This window comes from Rhea americana, unplaced genomic scaffold (genome assembly GCF_003343005.1).
Source record: "Rhea americana isolate MKP2758 unplaced genomic scaffold, rheAme1 scaffold_209, whole genome shotgun sequence".
NCBI lineage: Eukaryota > Metazoa > Chordata > Aves > Rheiformes > Rheidae > Rhea > Rhea americana.
The window spans coordinates 502,546-516,129 of NW_028186249.1; the positions used below are offsets into that span (position 1 = coordinate 502,546).

Here is a 13,584-nt window from a genome sequence, read left to right on the forward strand (position 1 = left end):
GAATGGTGTTGGGGAAGGTACGAGGCAAGAGGAAGAATCACGCCTTGTATCTGTGGTAGCCAATGCCATGGATGAAATTGGATCTGTAGAGGGTAASAGATGATACCAAAGAGGTACTACACAGGTTGTACATGTTTTGAAGTTTGCTTTAGGACTAAATCCAGGTCAGAGCATGGGATCTAGGTGGGAGTTAGGTGTTAGGTGGGATCTAGGTGGACTCAAGTGCATTTCCAGATGAGTTGCATCCTGACGGGCTCCAGTTTGTGTGCTCCGAGATGCATGCCGAAGTATGGGTTGTGGGGCAATCAAGAGCTTGCTTCACAAATCCTCTCCTGATGCAAACCAAAATGCTGTTGTAGGCTTACCTAGTCAAAACTCTCCTTCTCTTCTTGAAGGCCTTAAATGTAATGTTAGTTGAGTGTGTACTAGCTGATCTCTTGGGATGCAATGACTGTGAGGCTGATCATATACCAGTTTTTTCTACAGCATATAGAATTGTCTTGAGTTGTGGGCAAATGTCTTTCAGCCCTTGAAGCAGGCAGTAAGGTGGGATAGTTCTTCTTGGACTTGGGGAGTCAAATATAGGGAAATTATAAGGATTTTTTAAAAATTCTTTTCCTTTGTGTGACCAGTCCGCTAGGAAGCAGTAGGGAACAAGACAGTTGTGCTCCCTTGGTGACAAATAAAAATGCAGGAGTCACTGATCCAAAAACATCCTCTTCCCCTACAGTGTCCTTAACAAAAGCTTTATTTTTAAATGTGGATGCGCACTTTCAAAAAGGAAGTGAGTGACATATTCTCTTAGACTCCAACAGGTGACTGTTTTTCCAGAGTTTGCTTTGAGACTTCTGGTTTTGCCTGAGCCTTTTATTGAGGAGACACTGAGAAATTACARCATCTTTCCCTTTTGTCTTGGAAAGCATGGGGGCAGGCCTTTTGAACTGCATCCTTGTAGAAAAGATAGCCAAAATAATCAGGTAGTCACCTGGTGAGTGCTTGAATGCAATGACATATTACTGAATTCACCACCAGGCACCTGGGCCATTGAGTGACATCTTCTGCGGATGTCTTACTGCTCAGCAGTTTTCCTCCGTTCTCCTCCTCTCGAGCAACTGGAATTAAACAAACCTCTGGTTTCTGCTGTAGTACTGAAAAGTGTAAAGTCRATGAGACTTTTTACAGTTTCTGTGCCCAGCCCACCCTCAAAGCCAGTTTGGGAAGGAACCTGAAGCTTTGAATTGCAGGAACCAGTAGCTGCCTCACTATCCCTTCTGAATAGCCAAAGTTGGGAGCTGAATAGGAAGATCTTAAGTTTTATGACTTGTCCTTTGCAAAAGGTTTGGTTCCCTGCTTTCTCAGAAATGTTGGGTTACTACTGTTTAGTTAACTGTTTTCCAGTAAACATTCCTCTACCTGGTATCTAAAAGCATATGATTAAAGAAGACCCAAAAAGTATTTGATCTAGAGGTCTCAAAATCCTGGTATGAACAGATATGTTTGCTAGCCCTCAGAAGGTCTCACTGAAGAGCCATTCCCTTAACTGAAGGTGGACTAAGACTGGAAAAATAACCAAGTTCTGCAGACTGCCTATCTCACTTTTTTTGAAGCCAAACTGTTTTTTCTCAGGAGTTAAGAAATTACAGCATCTTTCTTCTTGATGCTCAACAATTTGTCTTCTAATGCTGAGGGCAGTGCTTTGGCTAAGGAGGCTGTCACATCACTGAGTAATTACCTCCCGTGTCTTACATATGTGCCTGCTAATGTGTCCTGGAAGGAGCTTGTGTCTTTTGCAGCATAGCCAAACTGTGGATTCTCTCAGTTTTGTGACGTGCTTTGGCTTTGTTCTTTTTTGTTGTAGAGCCATTTGCCAGGTATTTCTCGTCTCACAATTATATACTTGACCATTACTTCCTCTTTTCCTTCAGGTGTAGGGATTTATTCATTTATCATTGAATTTTCACATCCATTATATCCATTATATTTTGTTATATCTGTTGTATTTRCTTCATATTGTCTCCCAGTGCGTGTGTGTGTTTKTTTTTTTTTTTTAATAAACCTTGGATATTTTTTTTGCCAGTTTGCTAGGCATACTGGCAAAGAAACAAATTGAGTTGCTTTCATGTAACTTTACCTCGATCAGTGCCTGTTGCTTTTATATTTGCTGATATTTTTTTTCTTCTGCCTTTTAACAAATTACTCCTTCTTTCTTGAAATAAAATACTAGTCAATAATTTCTATTTTCTGTACCCTTCCTGCCTTCCTCCCTCCCTTTTTAAAAGATTTACTTTCTATAGCTCTTTGGGACTTTCTCAATCGTCTGTGGGTCCTTAAAGCTAATCACTGTTTGTTCATCAATTTACTTAGTCAGTTCAAGTAGAATAAGGTGATCTGCATCGGCTCGAAAGATCTGAATACGTGGAACAGTATTTAAATAATCTCATATTTTGAGTTTTGGCCTGCATTCTTAAACTAACCAGAATTAATTACAGTAAGCATGTTTATAGGTTTCTGCTGGAAGCAAGCAGAGAACTCACTGAATACTCCAGCCTTCTCTTGTCCCTCATTATTTGTTCTTTCTTGAAGTAATAAAGCTATGCTTACCAACTTTGCTTTGCATTGGATCTTGCTTTAATTTGCTTTGCTGCTTAGTCTTTTCTGATGTTTTTTTCTCCCTGTGTGTTTGTGCTCTATGTTGTTATGCAGCTTACTGTAGCCACCTCTCTTTTCTTTCCTGTTTTCAGTGTTTTTAAATCCTGCAGACACAGTTATTTCAGAAAGTATCTTGGAAATGTAAAAACACTTTGGAACAGTTCTGTACTGACGAAAGTAAAAATAAGATGTCCAAGTCCCCTTCTATGTATAATGGCTTCRGCATATTAATTAATGAGTAGAAATACCCATTTGAAAATTAAGCTATGCTAAATGTTTTATCAGTGAGGCCATAAATTAAACTCTCTGCTGTCTGTCATTCGTGGCTGAATGGAAGTAGCAGTTTTTCTGTTGACTTCCATGGATTTTGGACTGGAAAGCTTGGGGGCATTATTTCTCTAGTGCATTGACTGTAGCCAGCCATGGGATTAATCTGCACTCTTCAGGCTCCATAATCCAACTGGGACAACTCACCCCTGCTGTTTCATGATATTTCTGGTGAATCAAGAGTGTGTTCGTTCTTGACAAATGTTTTTAGTAACTTTGGAAAAACTTGGCTAGTAGAACTTGACAGTATTTTGTAGGTAATCTAGTTTGTCCTGTTTATTTGTAACCAGGACTTGTGGYTTGTGAAAGAGTCAAATGGCGATCGCATGGTGTGACCTCTTTACACTTCTTTTTCTGTCTGTCCACAGCAGTAGAAGCTGCTTCCATCATGCCCAGCTTTCTGTGGAGTGCAGAACCACCACTCCCACCCCTTATGGGCAGGAAGAAGGGTAAAAGTATTGAGCGGGTTGTGGCCCAGATATTTTTAGTGTCTTCTATTTCTTAGTTTTATAATTATCTCAGCTTCCTCTTTACATACACGAGTTTGAAGAGGAGTGGAAGTGAATACTTTGGAAAGGTAGGAGGCGGTGGTAAAACTACGGATRGTATTCACTTTGGCATTTGCAAACCCATAATACTCTTTATTTTGCTACTTGCTTATAAGCGTTGGCATAAAACATCATGCCTTTCTCTTGCAGCTTGGAGCTCAATTACACAGCAATTGATTTAGGAGACAATGTCTCCAGTAACTGCAGGAAGAGGAAAACTCAGTGTGGCAGGAGCTTRAAAAAGCATTTTCTTGGAACTTGAGGCTTAGATTCCCTCAGGTGGTTAGTTGATCTTCACTGCGATGCTACAACATGCTTTGTGAGCCAGTGTGGCTGAATGCTTTCATATAAGTATATTTTTCCTCTCTTAAAGTTATATAGAGCAGCTTAGGACTCTAAAATGTGTGTCTTTCAATGGCCCCTTCTCAGGACTTTTTATAGCCAGTAGTTCTTTAAAAGCTTGAGACTAATATAGCTCATCTGTTTGAGAGAAGGAAGGAATTTAAACCAGCAGGTGTTTTTTTAGGCAGCAGTATCACTGAACAAGGAGCAGAGTTATATCTGTTTAAAGTAGGATATTAAGATCATAAGTGACTTCCCCCCTCTTTTTTTTGAAGGCTTTATTTTTTTTCCAGTATTCTATTAGCAATAGTTATGCTACTTCGTTAAATACAAAAGTATTCTAACTTTCCTGACAAACTAATTACCTAGTTTCTTGAAATGTTTTCTTTGCTAATTTGTAACATTTTGCTCTAGTTATAGGAAAATGAGGAAGCAATAGCAATGTGTAACTGCTTTGGATGGTGACATTTGAATTCTACATTTTCTATTTTTGTTTAGGGCTCAGATTTACTGTGATGATATGGATAGTCAGCTGTAGACCTAATCAACTTTGCATGTACTGCAGATGTGAGTCTGGTATTTGAGATGCTCAGTTTTGTTCTGCAAGTTCTTTGATAGTGTGAAACACTGAAGCTTTTGATTTAGCAATAATGATGCTGTTAAATTATCTCAATCCAGAGCAATCCAGAAGGATATTTTGCATCTGAAGTATGCAGATATAGGACTTCTTGCTAATTTGGGGAAATATCCTGCAGTTCCCTGATAGCAAGTTCTGTCTGATGCTGCACAGACCCCTTGGTTGCATTTATGGAGACTGTTGGGAATAATGATTTTTCACAGAATCACAGAATCAGTAAGGTTGGAAGGGACCTCTGGAGATCATCTAGTCCAACCCCTCTGCTCAAGCAGGGACAGCATGTTAGACAGGGTTGCATCCAGGCAGGCCTTGAATATCTCCAGAGAAGGAGACTCCACAGCCTCTCTGGGCAACCTGTTCCAGTGCTCCGTCACTCTCACAGGAAAGAAATTCCTCCTCCTCTTCAGGCGGCACTTCCTGTGCTTTAGTTTTTCCCTCTTGTCCTTTTGCATGGGACAACTGAAAAGAGTTCAGCCCTATCCCCTTGACACTCTCCCCTCACATATTTATACACATTGATAAGATCCCCCCTCAGTCTTCTCTTCCCCAGGCTGAAGAGGCCCAGCTCTTGCAGCCGTTCCTCAGAGGGCAGATGCTCCAGTCCTCTCATCATCTTTGTAGCCCTGCGCTGGACTCTCTCCAGTAGCTCCATGTCCCTCTTGTCCTGGGGAGCCAAGAACTGGATGCAGTCCTCGAGATGCAGCCTCAGCAGGGCTGAGTAGAGGGGCAGGATCACCTCCCTCAACCTGCTGGCAGCATTCTTCCTAATGCATCCCAAGGATGCCATTGGCCTTCCTGGCCACCATGCCTCATGGTCAACTTCTCATCCRCCAGCACTCCCACGTCCTTCTCTGCAGAGCTACTTTGCCACAGGTCAGCTCCCAGCCTGTACTGGTGCATGGAGTTATTCCTCCCTAAGTGCAGGACTCTGCCCTTGTCCTTATTGAACCTCAGGAGGTTCCTCTCTGCCCAGCTCTCCAGCCTGTCCAGGTGTCTCTGAATGGCAGCACAGCCCTCAGGGGTACCAGCCACTCCTCTCAGCTTGGTATCATCGGCAGAGTTGCTGAGCAGGCACMCTGTCCCTTTGTGCAGGTCATTGATGAAGAAGTTGAACAGGATGGGACCCAGTACTGAGCCCTGGAGGACGCCACTAACCACAGGCCTCCAGGTGGACTCTGCACCATTGAGCACAACCCTCTGAGCTCTGCCTTTCAGCCAGTTCTCAGTCCACCTCACAGTCCACTCGTCTAACGCACACCTCCTGAGCTTTCCTTGGAGGATATTCTGGGAGCCAGCGTCCAAAGCCTTGCTGAAGTCAAGGTACACAATGTCCACTGTTCTCCCCTCACCTACACAGCCAGTCATGCCATCAGAGAAGATTAGAAGATTGGTTAAGCATGCCTTGCCCTTGGTGAATCCATGCTGACTACTCCTGATCACCTTCTTTTCTTTTTCTTTTTTTTTTTTTTGGCTTTGTTCTGTGGATATTGGACTGCTGTTCGAAAAAAAGACAGAAATTGAATTCCAATTTGTGATTTAGAAAGTCTTGTGACAAAGTGTAGGTTTACAGTTGAGTAATTTGGAGGCTTTCATCAAGAGATTGGAAATGCGTTCATAGATGCTGGTGCTCAGGTCATATCATGGGCATATAGTGAGTCATCTGATGTGACTTTAATTGGATCATAAGGGGCCTGTCGATATATGCAAAGTTTTGCGTGATCTGATTGGCACCTTTGGCCATTTGGTTGGCACCTCTCTTGCAGTTACTTGGGAGAAGAAGGTTAAAGAGACCTGGGGGAAGAAAGTGGTTATCTCGAAGATATACCTTCAAAGGTTAAAATAGCTAGCATAGAGTAACCAACTTCTGCTGGAAGCATGCTGTGTTTGCCCATCTCTGTGCTCTTAGCATGTTCTGGATGTGAGATAGCTTTCCCTTGAAGCGGAGGTGAGGCGCCGTCTTGCATGCATGCAGGCAAGTGTCTATTGCTAGTGTTTGACCCCCGTGGCTATTCTCCAAGCAGAGAGCTGTTCCTGTGGTGATGACTGTTGGACCATGAATTTGATGGGGAGCTCAATGACAGAGTGCTCTTTTAAATAGGGATATCTAGCTTGGTCACATCAGTTCGGTTGCCTCCTTGTTGACTGCCAGTTGTTGCTGCTTTGTGCAGATGCCCGACTGGTGAAGCATCGCCCATCCGCTCTATTAGCTTTAGAAGGGGGAAAAAAAAACCCCAAGGATATGAATAATCAGAGTTCAATTTATTGACATGTTGCCTGAGGCTGCGCTGATCCTTAGCTAATGTCAGTGGAGACAGATTACTGTAAGTGATGGAGAAGACTCAACTGTGCCTTCTCTCCAGAAACTTTGGAATGGAGGAAATAGGGAGACGAAAGTAGTGTGTGATGGCTTTTTTTTTTCCTTTTAAATAATATCCCACTGATATCTTAATATTTTTATGCGTCTGAAATGTGCTTTACTTTGAGAGATGGAGTGACTTCTTTGATGTCTCCAGACAGGGTTTGGCTTGATCATATCTTTTTGTTACAGCATAAAATACAGAAATGTGTTAGAGGAGAACAAATGAAGCATAACTAGCAAAGGTAGAAGTATTTACAGTGTAACAAATGGATTTGAGATGAAATTTTCTGTATTCAAGCATAGCTCAAGTTTTATAAACATACTATAGTGGGATGTCCATAGTGTGCTCCTGAATTAAGCATTTTTTTGCTTCAATTTTTGTGGTGGGGGCAGATGGAAGGAGAATGAGCGACTAGAAAATCTGGTCTGGCAGTCTACAGTACTTGTAGGTATCATGTTTTTCTGTTCTAAATCTGCTAGAATGCCAGATACAATCTTAGAAATATTTTAAATTGAAAACTCCCTCAGCAAGAAGGGTTTCTGCATATCATTTGCAAAGTATGTTTTTAATGCCTTTCTGAAATCCAAACTTATGCAAAATGGGACTTGCTGTTCATGTCTATGCATTTTAATCTCCTACAGTGATTTGTCAGTTCTCTTTAACATTTCTCTAGCATATTACAGCCATTCTTCAACTTCGCTTTGCTGAGATGAGTTTCTGTTTTAACTCCACTCCTTTCTCTAAATAAAAAATGAATTGCCATTTAGCCATTTTATGATAAGCTTTATAAACTGACATGCGTGGTTTCCTTGGATTGGGATCAGTACAAGTTGAATTTAAATACCAGGAAGACCTGAGTACAATCCAGGCTACAGGATCTTTTATTTTTTGCTTTAGTGTAAGCACTTATGCAGCTGTCTTGTTAGCAATCTTGTTCCTAGTGCTTTGTGCTATTTGTGTGCTTCTGTTTTACATTGATAATTGGCTAGTGATTTTTTTTTCTTTTTGGAATGTCTAAAATAGTTTAGCTAACCAAAGAGTTGATGATGTGATTTTTCCCCCCACCCCACCCTCTTTCCAGATGGGCTTTCTGGCAGAGACCAGCCAGTAGAGCTGTTGAATCCACCTAGAGTGAACCACATGCCTAGCTCTGGTAAGAAGAAACATTTTTTTTTTTAATTATTAAATGTTGTTCCTATCCTATTCTGGGAAGGCAGTATAATATTCCAGAGATCTGTCTTGAGTGGGATAGCAGAATGCAAATGTAAAACAATGCAATGATGTGTGTTTGAACTTGCAGAAATCTACTTTCCCAGGCTGAGTAAGTGGGATTTAGGAGCAGAGGGAGAATGGAGCAAAACARTCTTGGGAGTCTTAAATAACCAGCTCTCACCCTTGGCAGGGGCTAGGGAGAGACTGATCTCGCTGGAGCATCTTATTTTTTCTTAGAAAGGAGAGGACAGCAGAACAAAGCAGCACTGTACTGTTCTTTTCACAGCATCTAAGGGAAGCTAAAGCAAATTAAGTTTTTTTTCTTGGTGCTCCTGATAAAGATTTCCTTGGGTTGAAATGAACAAAAAATCAAAGCCAAATTTAGATTGATCAAACTGTATATTTCTTAGCTCTTGAGTTTTCTTTTTTCCTCCCTCCTCTAATGCTATTGCTGTAGTATTTCTTGGGAGCTGTCTTTCTGGTATGAAGAGAACAAAGCAACTATGATGTTCCTCCTGGAGAATGACTGCTTCTCATGCAGCTGAGGAGAGTTACCTTGTGGCTCTCAATTACAGCACTTCAAGCTGCAGAAACTGTGATTTTGGTCAAAATAAAGGCAATGCAGTAGAAAGCAGTCTGCTGCTTTCTTCAAATTTTCCTCTTCTCTCTCCAGAAGGAGTATTTTTCTCATGTGCCAGCAACCCTCAGTGTGGCTTTCAGTGTAGCCATGAACTACCTTACCCAATCTAGGTTCAAGTAGTTTGGAAGCCCCTTTTATATAGATTCTTGAAGCCTTTGAGCTCAAGTTTAGTAACATACGGCCTTGAGGCCTGTAGCTGTTGACAAGAGCTTATTAACTGCCAAGAAGTTTGAGGAGCTTTAAAAAGATGAGATGGTCAAAAAGGCCATCCTTCCATCTCCCCTTCCAGGCCATACTTCTGTAAAATGAATGGAAACAGGTCCGTGTAAAAAAATTGGCTTGTACAGGATCATGACTTTTTTCTTCCTCGCTCTTAAAGTAGGTACCCAACCACAGAGGTATGCGTTTGTTTTGTTTTCTGTTGTCCCAGCGCTGCAAGYTAACTCTGCCTTGAAATTATCTATAGTTTGTGTCCTTGGACGTGCATATTGGAGGGTATTCATAATTTTGGTGGTTTGTTACATGAAGCATTGCCTACTTTCCAGGTAGGAGTTCAAGTTTTCTGAAAACCTGGCTTTCTCTTCTTCATTGCTTTCCAAAATGCCTTTAGGCCCTTTTGTATTAAGGAAGAGATCTTGCAGGAGATCTAAGTGCTTCTGGTAATACAAGTTGAAAAAATGTAAACGAAGCTTATTCAAAGTAACTTAATAGATTAGAGAAGAAAAAGGGCTGTGACCTAAGCTAGATTTTTGCAGACTTGAATGGGTATCTGGGGAAGGAAATCTTTAAGGAAGGAGAGCTTTTGTGTAAGAGAAAAGGAAGAGAGCCTCATTTACTAAGTGCTAATGGTTGGCTTCAGATCCTGAGAAGGCTCTCTTCACTCTGTGTACTCTAAAACTTGTTCTTGAGGTAAGAGATGTTTTATTTTCCTAACCATGAAAGACAGTCTCATGCTAAGACTACCAGGGTAACCCAGGTCAACTTAAAAGTTTTCCTCCCCTTTTGCTATCCATCTGCTAGACTCAATTTTGTGGGTCTGTCTGGGTGTACAAGAGGAATTGCATTCGTGTTTGTGTGTGTGTGTGTGTTTTTYTTCCTGTCAGTGGACCAGGGAACCAACATTATGCATGTGATATACTTTGTATTTCAGTTTTTCTTGGAGTTGACTTTACTGTTGCTCGTTATCTTTCCTGCTTGCTTTAAGGATATTTTCATAAGGAAGGCTTATGCTCGTTAGCAACTCAGGGGATCTGATGTTACAGTTCAGTGTTCACATACTCTGCTTTCCCCAGATGACTGAAGGTGGATTCAAGGTGTTACGGACTTCTATGCATTTTATATATTTTTCCCCTTTGCACTGCCTTTTGAATGTTTTTAATTGCTTGTTTTAACTGCTTTTCAACTAGAGAAGAAAACAAAACAAAAAAAGAACCCAGTCAGCTGTTAGTAGAGAGCTATATTGGGGTTAAGTGGATGTAATGTGAGGGAGGCAGTAGCATCTACGTCCAAGTGACTTTTCCCAGCGTTTGAGCTGTGGGAGTTCTTGTCTTGCACTAGAAAGCTCAAGCTGTTAGTGCTGATGGTGGGCAAAGTGTAAGACTGACTTTTATTTAGGCAGCAAGAAAACACGGCCTTGCACAAGGAGCAACATTGCCTTTGGGCAGTGGTCATCCAAGTACTTTTTCTCCCAAGAGCTTAAGCATGTCCAACTTTTGCTAAATGTTGGGGTACTCTTTTCAGCCTGGCAATGCAGGTGCGGGGAGGGAATGCGTATCTTATATTGGCAGAAAGCTAACTAAAACCTGGAAGCACACGTTTTGGCAAAAAGCAAAGGACAAAACTCTTTGCTCTATGGCAACAGATGATGAGTGTCCCTGATGAGTATCCTTTATCTCTAGCATTACTTTTATCCTTTATCTCCAGCGTTACATTCTGAATCAAGATAAAATGATCTTGGTGTATTTATGGAAAACCAGAAGCTTTTTTTTCCTGACTATCTCACTAATGAAAGAGAAGTAAAGTTTTGTGGAAAAGTTTGATCCACCTAAGTTGTGTTTTTTGTGAAATAAGAGGGTGACGAGGGGGTGTAAAATACCTCAGTCCTAAGCAAGCTCTGTCATGTGGAAGTGCGTTTCCACTGTGGAATTTAAATGTTTAGAGCATTTTCCATTAAATCATTTTAGGAGTGAATTAGCTTGAATAAAATGTATTTCATTTATTGGCAAGGCTCTAGCAGATATGTGTGTTTAGGAAAACGATTTCTCAGTTTTTTGTACAAATTGAGGATTAATTCACAGAAAGGAAACATTTTCCTATTTTGAAACTGCGTTGCCTCTACCTGGCACTTCTGAACTTCTTAATTGCCTGTAAAAGAGAAATAAAATCAAAACCCCCACCAACCATGTTGCAAACAGTAATATTATATTCAGTTTGACAGAACTTGGTAATGCTCCTTTCTCTCTTTACTGTCCCAGAATATTAGTGCGTCTTTGGCCTGGGCAGGAAGAGTGACAAAATGTTATGATTATTGGGAAATGCTGCTTTTCCTTGGCTATTATTATTAGATTGGGTGAGATTTTCATAGTGCAGAACTGGGGAGCCACTCTTAAAGACTGCAATTGGGTAAATTTCTAAATACGTTGTAGGTAATCCTCTTAAACATCATTTGTGTGCTGTTGATACCAGCCTCTAGATTTGATCAGATAAATTTGCATTAAGTGTACTGTGAGTGTTAGAATGAGTAAGCTTTCTTAAAAAAGCTTTGTTTCTGGCACCTTAGATAAGCTGGAAAGACTTAGTGAAGTAGTTTTCTTGTCAGTGTAAACTTTATTGTTCCTCATTTTTTTACAATTTGATACAATCTTAGGCAATTTCTTTGGTATTAGAAATGTGAAAACAGCTTGATATGCGTTATTTGTAAGGAAAACGCTAAAATGGACTATGATGGAAATGATTCCTCTTTAAGCTTAAAAGCTTTACTTTAATAAAACTGCAAATTGGGACTAACAGTCTCAGTTTATCAGTTGTTTTTTCACCATTATGCTAGTCATGACATAATGTGAAATTTTGATGATGTTTGGCTGTATGATTAAAGCTTTTATCAGCCCAATTACTGAATTTGGAAAGAAATTCATCTTTTTCCATAGCATTTCCATTGGCTTTCAAGCGTATGTTTCCAAGTTCTGATAAAAGAAATAGTGATGATTGTAGCACTTAAACCAGTGGTTACATTCAACTGACAAACGATTTTTATTGTGAGACATTCATTGCAAAGTAGAAAAGTTGCAGGAAGAGGCTGCAGCAAAGCAACTGAGCTTGCTGCTTCTTAGGTGATGTCTTCTCTATAGCAGTTGTTGCAGATCAGGCAGGTGTCTTCTGCATGGTGTCCTGTGGTTGGCCTCATAGGGTGATCTGTAGGCCTCTGAAGGTCTGTGAGGCTACCGGGCATGCTGAGGTGTAAGAGGTGAGCAGTCATGGTATTCTAATGAGTTATTGAGGACTGATAGAAATCTGCTGCCAAATCTTAGGAATCGATGATCGTGGCTGCAGTAGGAACTGAGCAGTGCCTRTTAAAGCAACAATGGCTTGACTGTAGAAGTCCTAATAGTGGTGATGAGCTGACTGCCTCTTACATGTGTGGCTACCTAAAATTTCTCTTACATGTGGGTGTACACTGCTTCTTTCCTCTCAGGCCATTTCAGCTGGTCTTCCATCACTGCATTTGCACAATTACTAGTGTATTGATCTGTTTAGTTCCCAATCTGCCRCTCAGCGAGCTGATCCCTCAGGATAACTCTTCCAGTGTGTTGCTGAGGCTTTTCTGGATGCTGACACTRGCAAGAACAAAAGCAGTCTGGCCAKGGCAGTGTATGAGATTTCAACTCTTTAAGTTTTATTYTCTCTAGRYCTGATTATCGAGTCTCACTTTCACATTCATCTGAAAAAAAAATGCTGATGTATGTATAAATAGGTGGTGTGCAGGAGCCTCCAGACTAATATTGTTACATTATTTTTAAGGCTTTTTAAATGACCTCTTAATCCTAGTTTCTAAGAGAAAGGAGTGGAAATCCRGTTAGTCTAACATAGAACGGAATATTATGCCTTTATTAATTTATCCCTTTAAAGGAAGGGGATGCACTTTCACTGTACTGGATTCTCAGATACTTTCTTGATTTCTCTAGTGTGCCTTCTTCAAAAGCTTTTGCAGAAGATTACCAAAGCAGTGTGGTGCCGTGGTGCTTTGAAGCAGCTTGRCTGGTCAGCTGGGATTAAGGGCTCCCAGCAGGCTCTCATCTTTGCAGACTTGAGCTTCTTTGTCCTTGTTCACCCTGGGACATGTTAGGATGAGGATGTTACATGGCTTCATCACACTCCAAAGTTGTAGCTCCCATGCAGAAAGCCCAGTCTTTTCATGTTAGGTATTTATTCTCCATGGTGTCTGAAAAGCTGATAATGAAAGTGAGATCTTGAGAAGCTGATGGAATGAATAGATGATTATTTCCTGTCCTAGGCTAAAAGTGCTAACTGCAGCCCATTCGTTACAATAAAGTAAGCATTGTAACAACTAAAAGTAGTAGTAAAGTTCACCTTTGTAATCTATAGTTCGACAAGGATGATGTAAACATAGTTCTCATGCGTTGAACATAGTCCAAGGTTGTGTAACACTTTAGCCAGCTCTCAGATAAAAGCCTTTGCAACAAGCCCAGAATGTGGTCAACAGATTTGGATTTATTTTTGGAGGAGAGAGGAGTGAATTGCCACTTCTAGGGACTCTAGGCTGTTGCTTTTCAAATAGCAGGAAAATTGGAGYTTTAGGATCTCTGACTCAGCTGGTGTACCAAAATTCATTTTGTGAATGTCAACATTAGT

The 13,584-nt window shown here is 40.8% G+C and overlaps 1 protein-coding gene across 4 annotated transcripts in view; it reads left to right on the top strand.

Annotated features, from left to right (window-relative positions):
* Positions 1 to 13,584, top strand: part of HDAC4 (histone deacetylase 4) — a 270,470-nt gene that overhangs the window by 105,418 nt on the left and 151,468 nt on the right. For all 4 annotated transcript variants that reach the window (XM_085304382.1, XM_085304384.1, XM_085304383.1 and 1 more), the window contains exon 3: positions 7,945 to 8,016. In XM_085304382.1, coding sequence (XP_085160508.1) covers positions 7,945 to 8,016 — 72 coding nt within the window. The remainder of the gene's footprint in view (positions 1 to 7,944; positions 8,017 to 13,584) is intronic.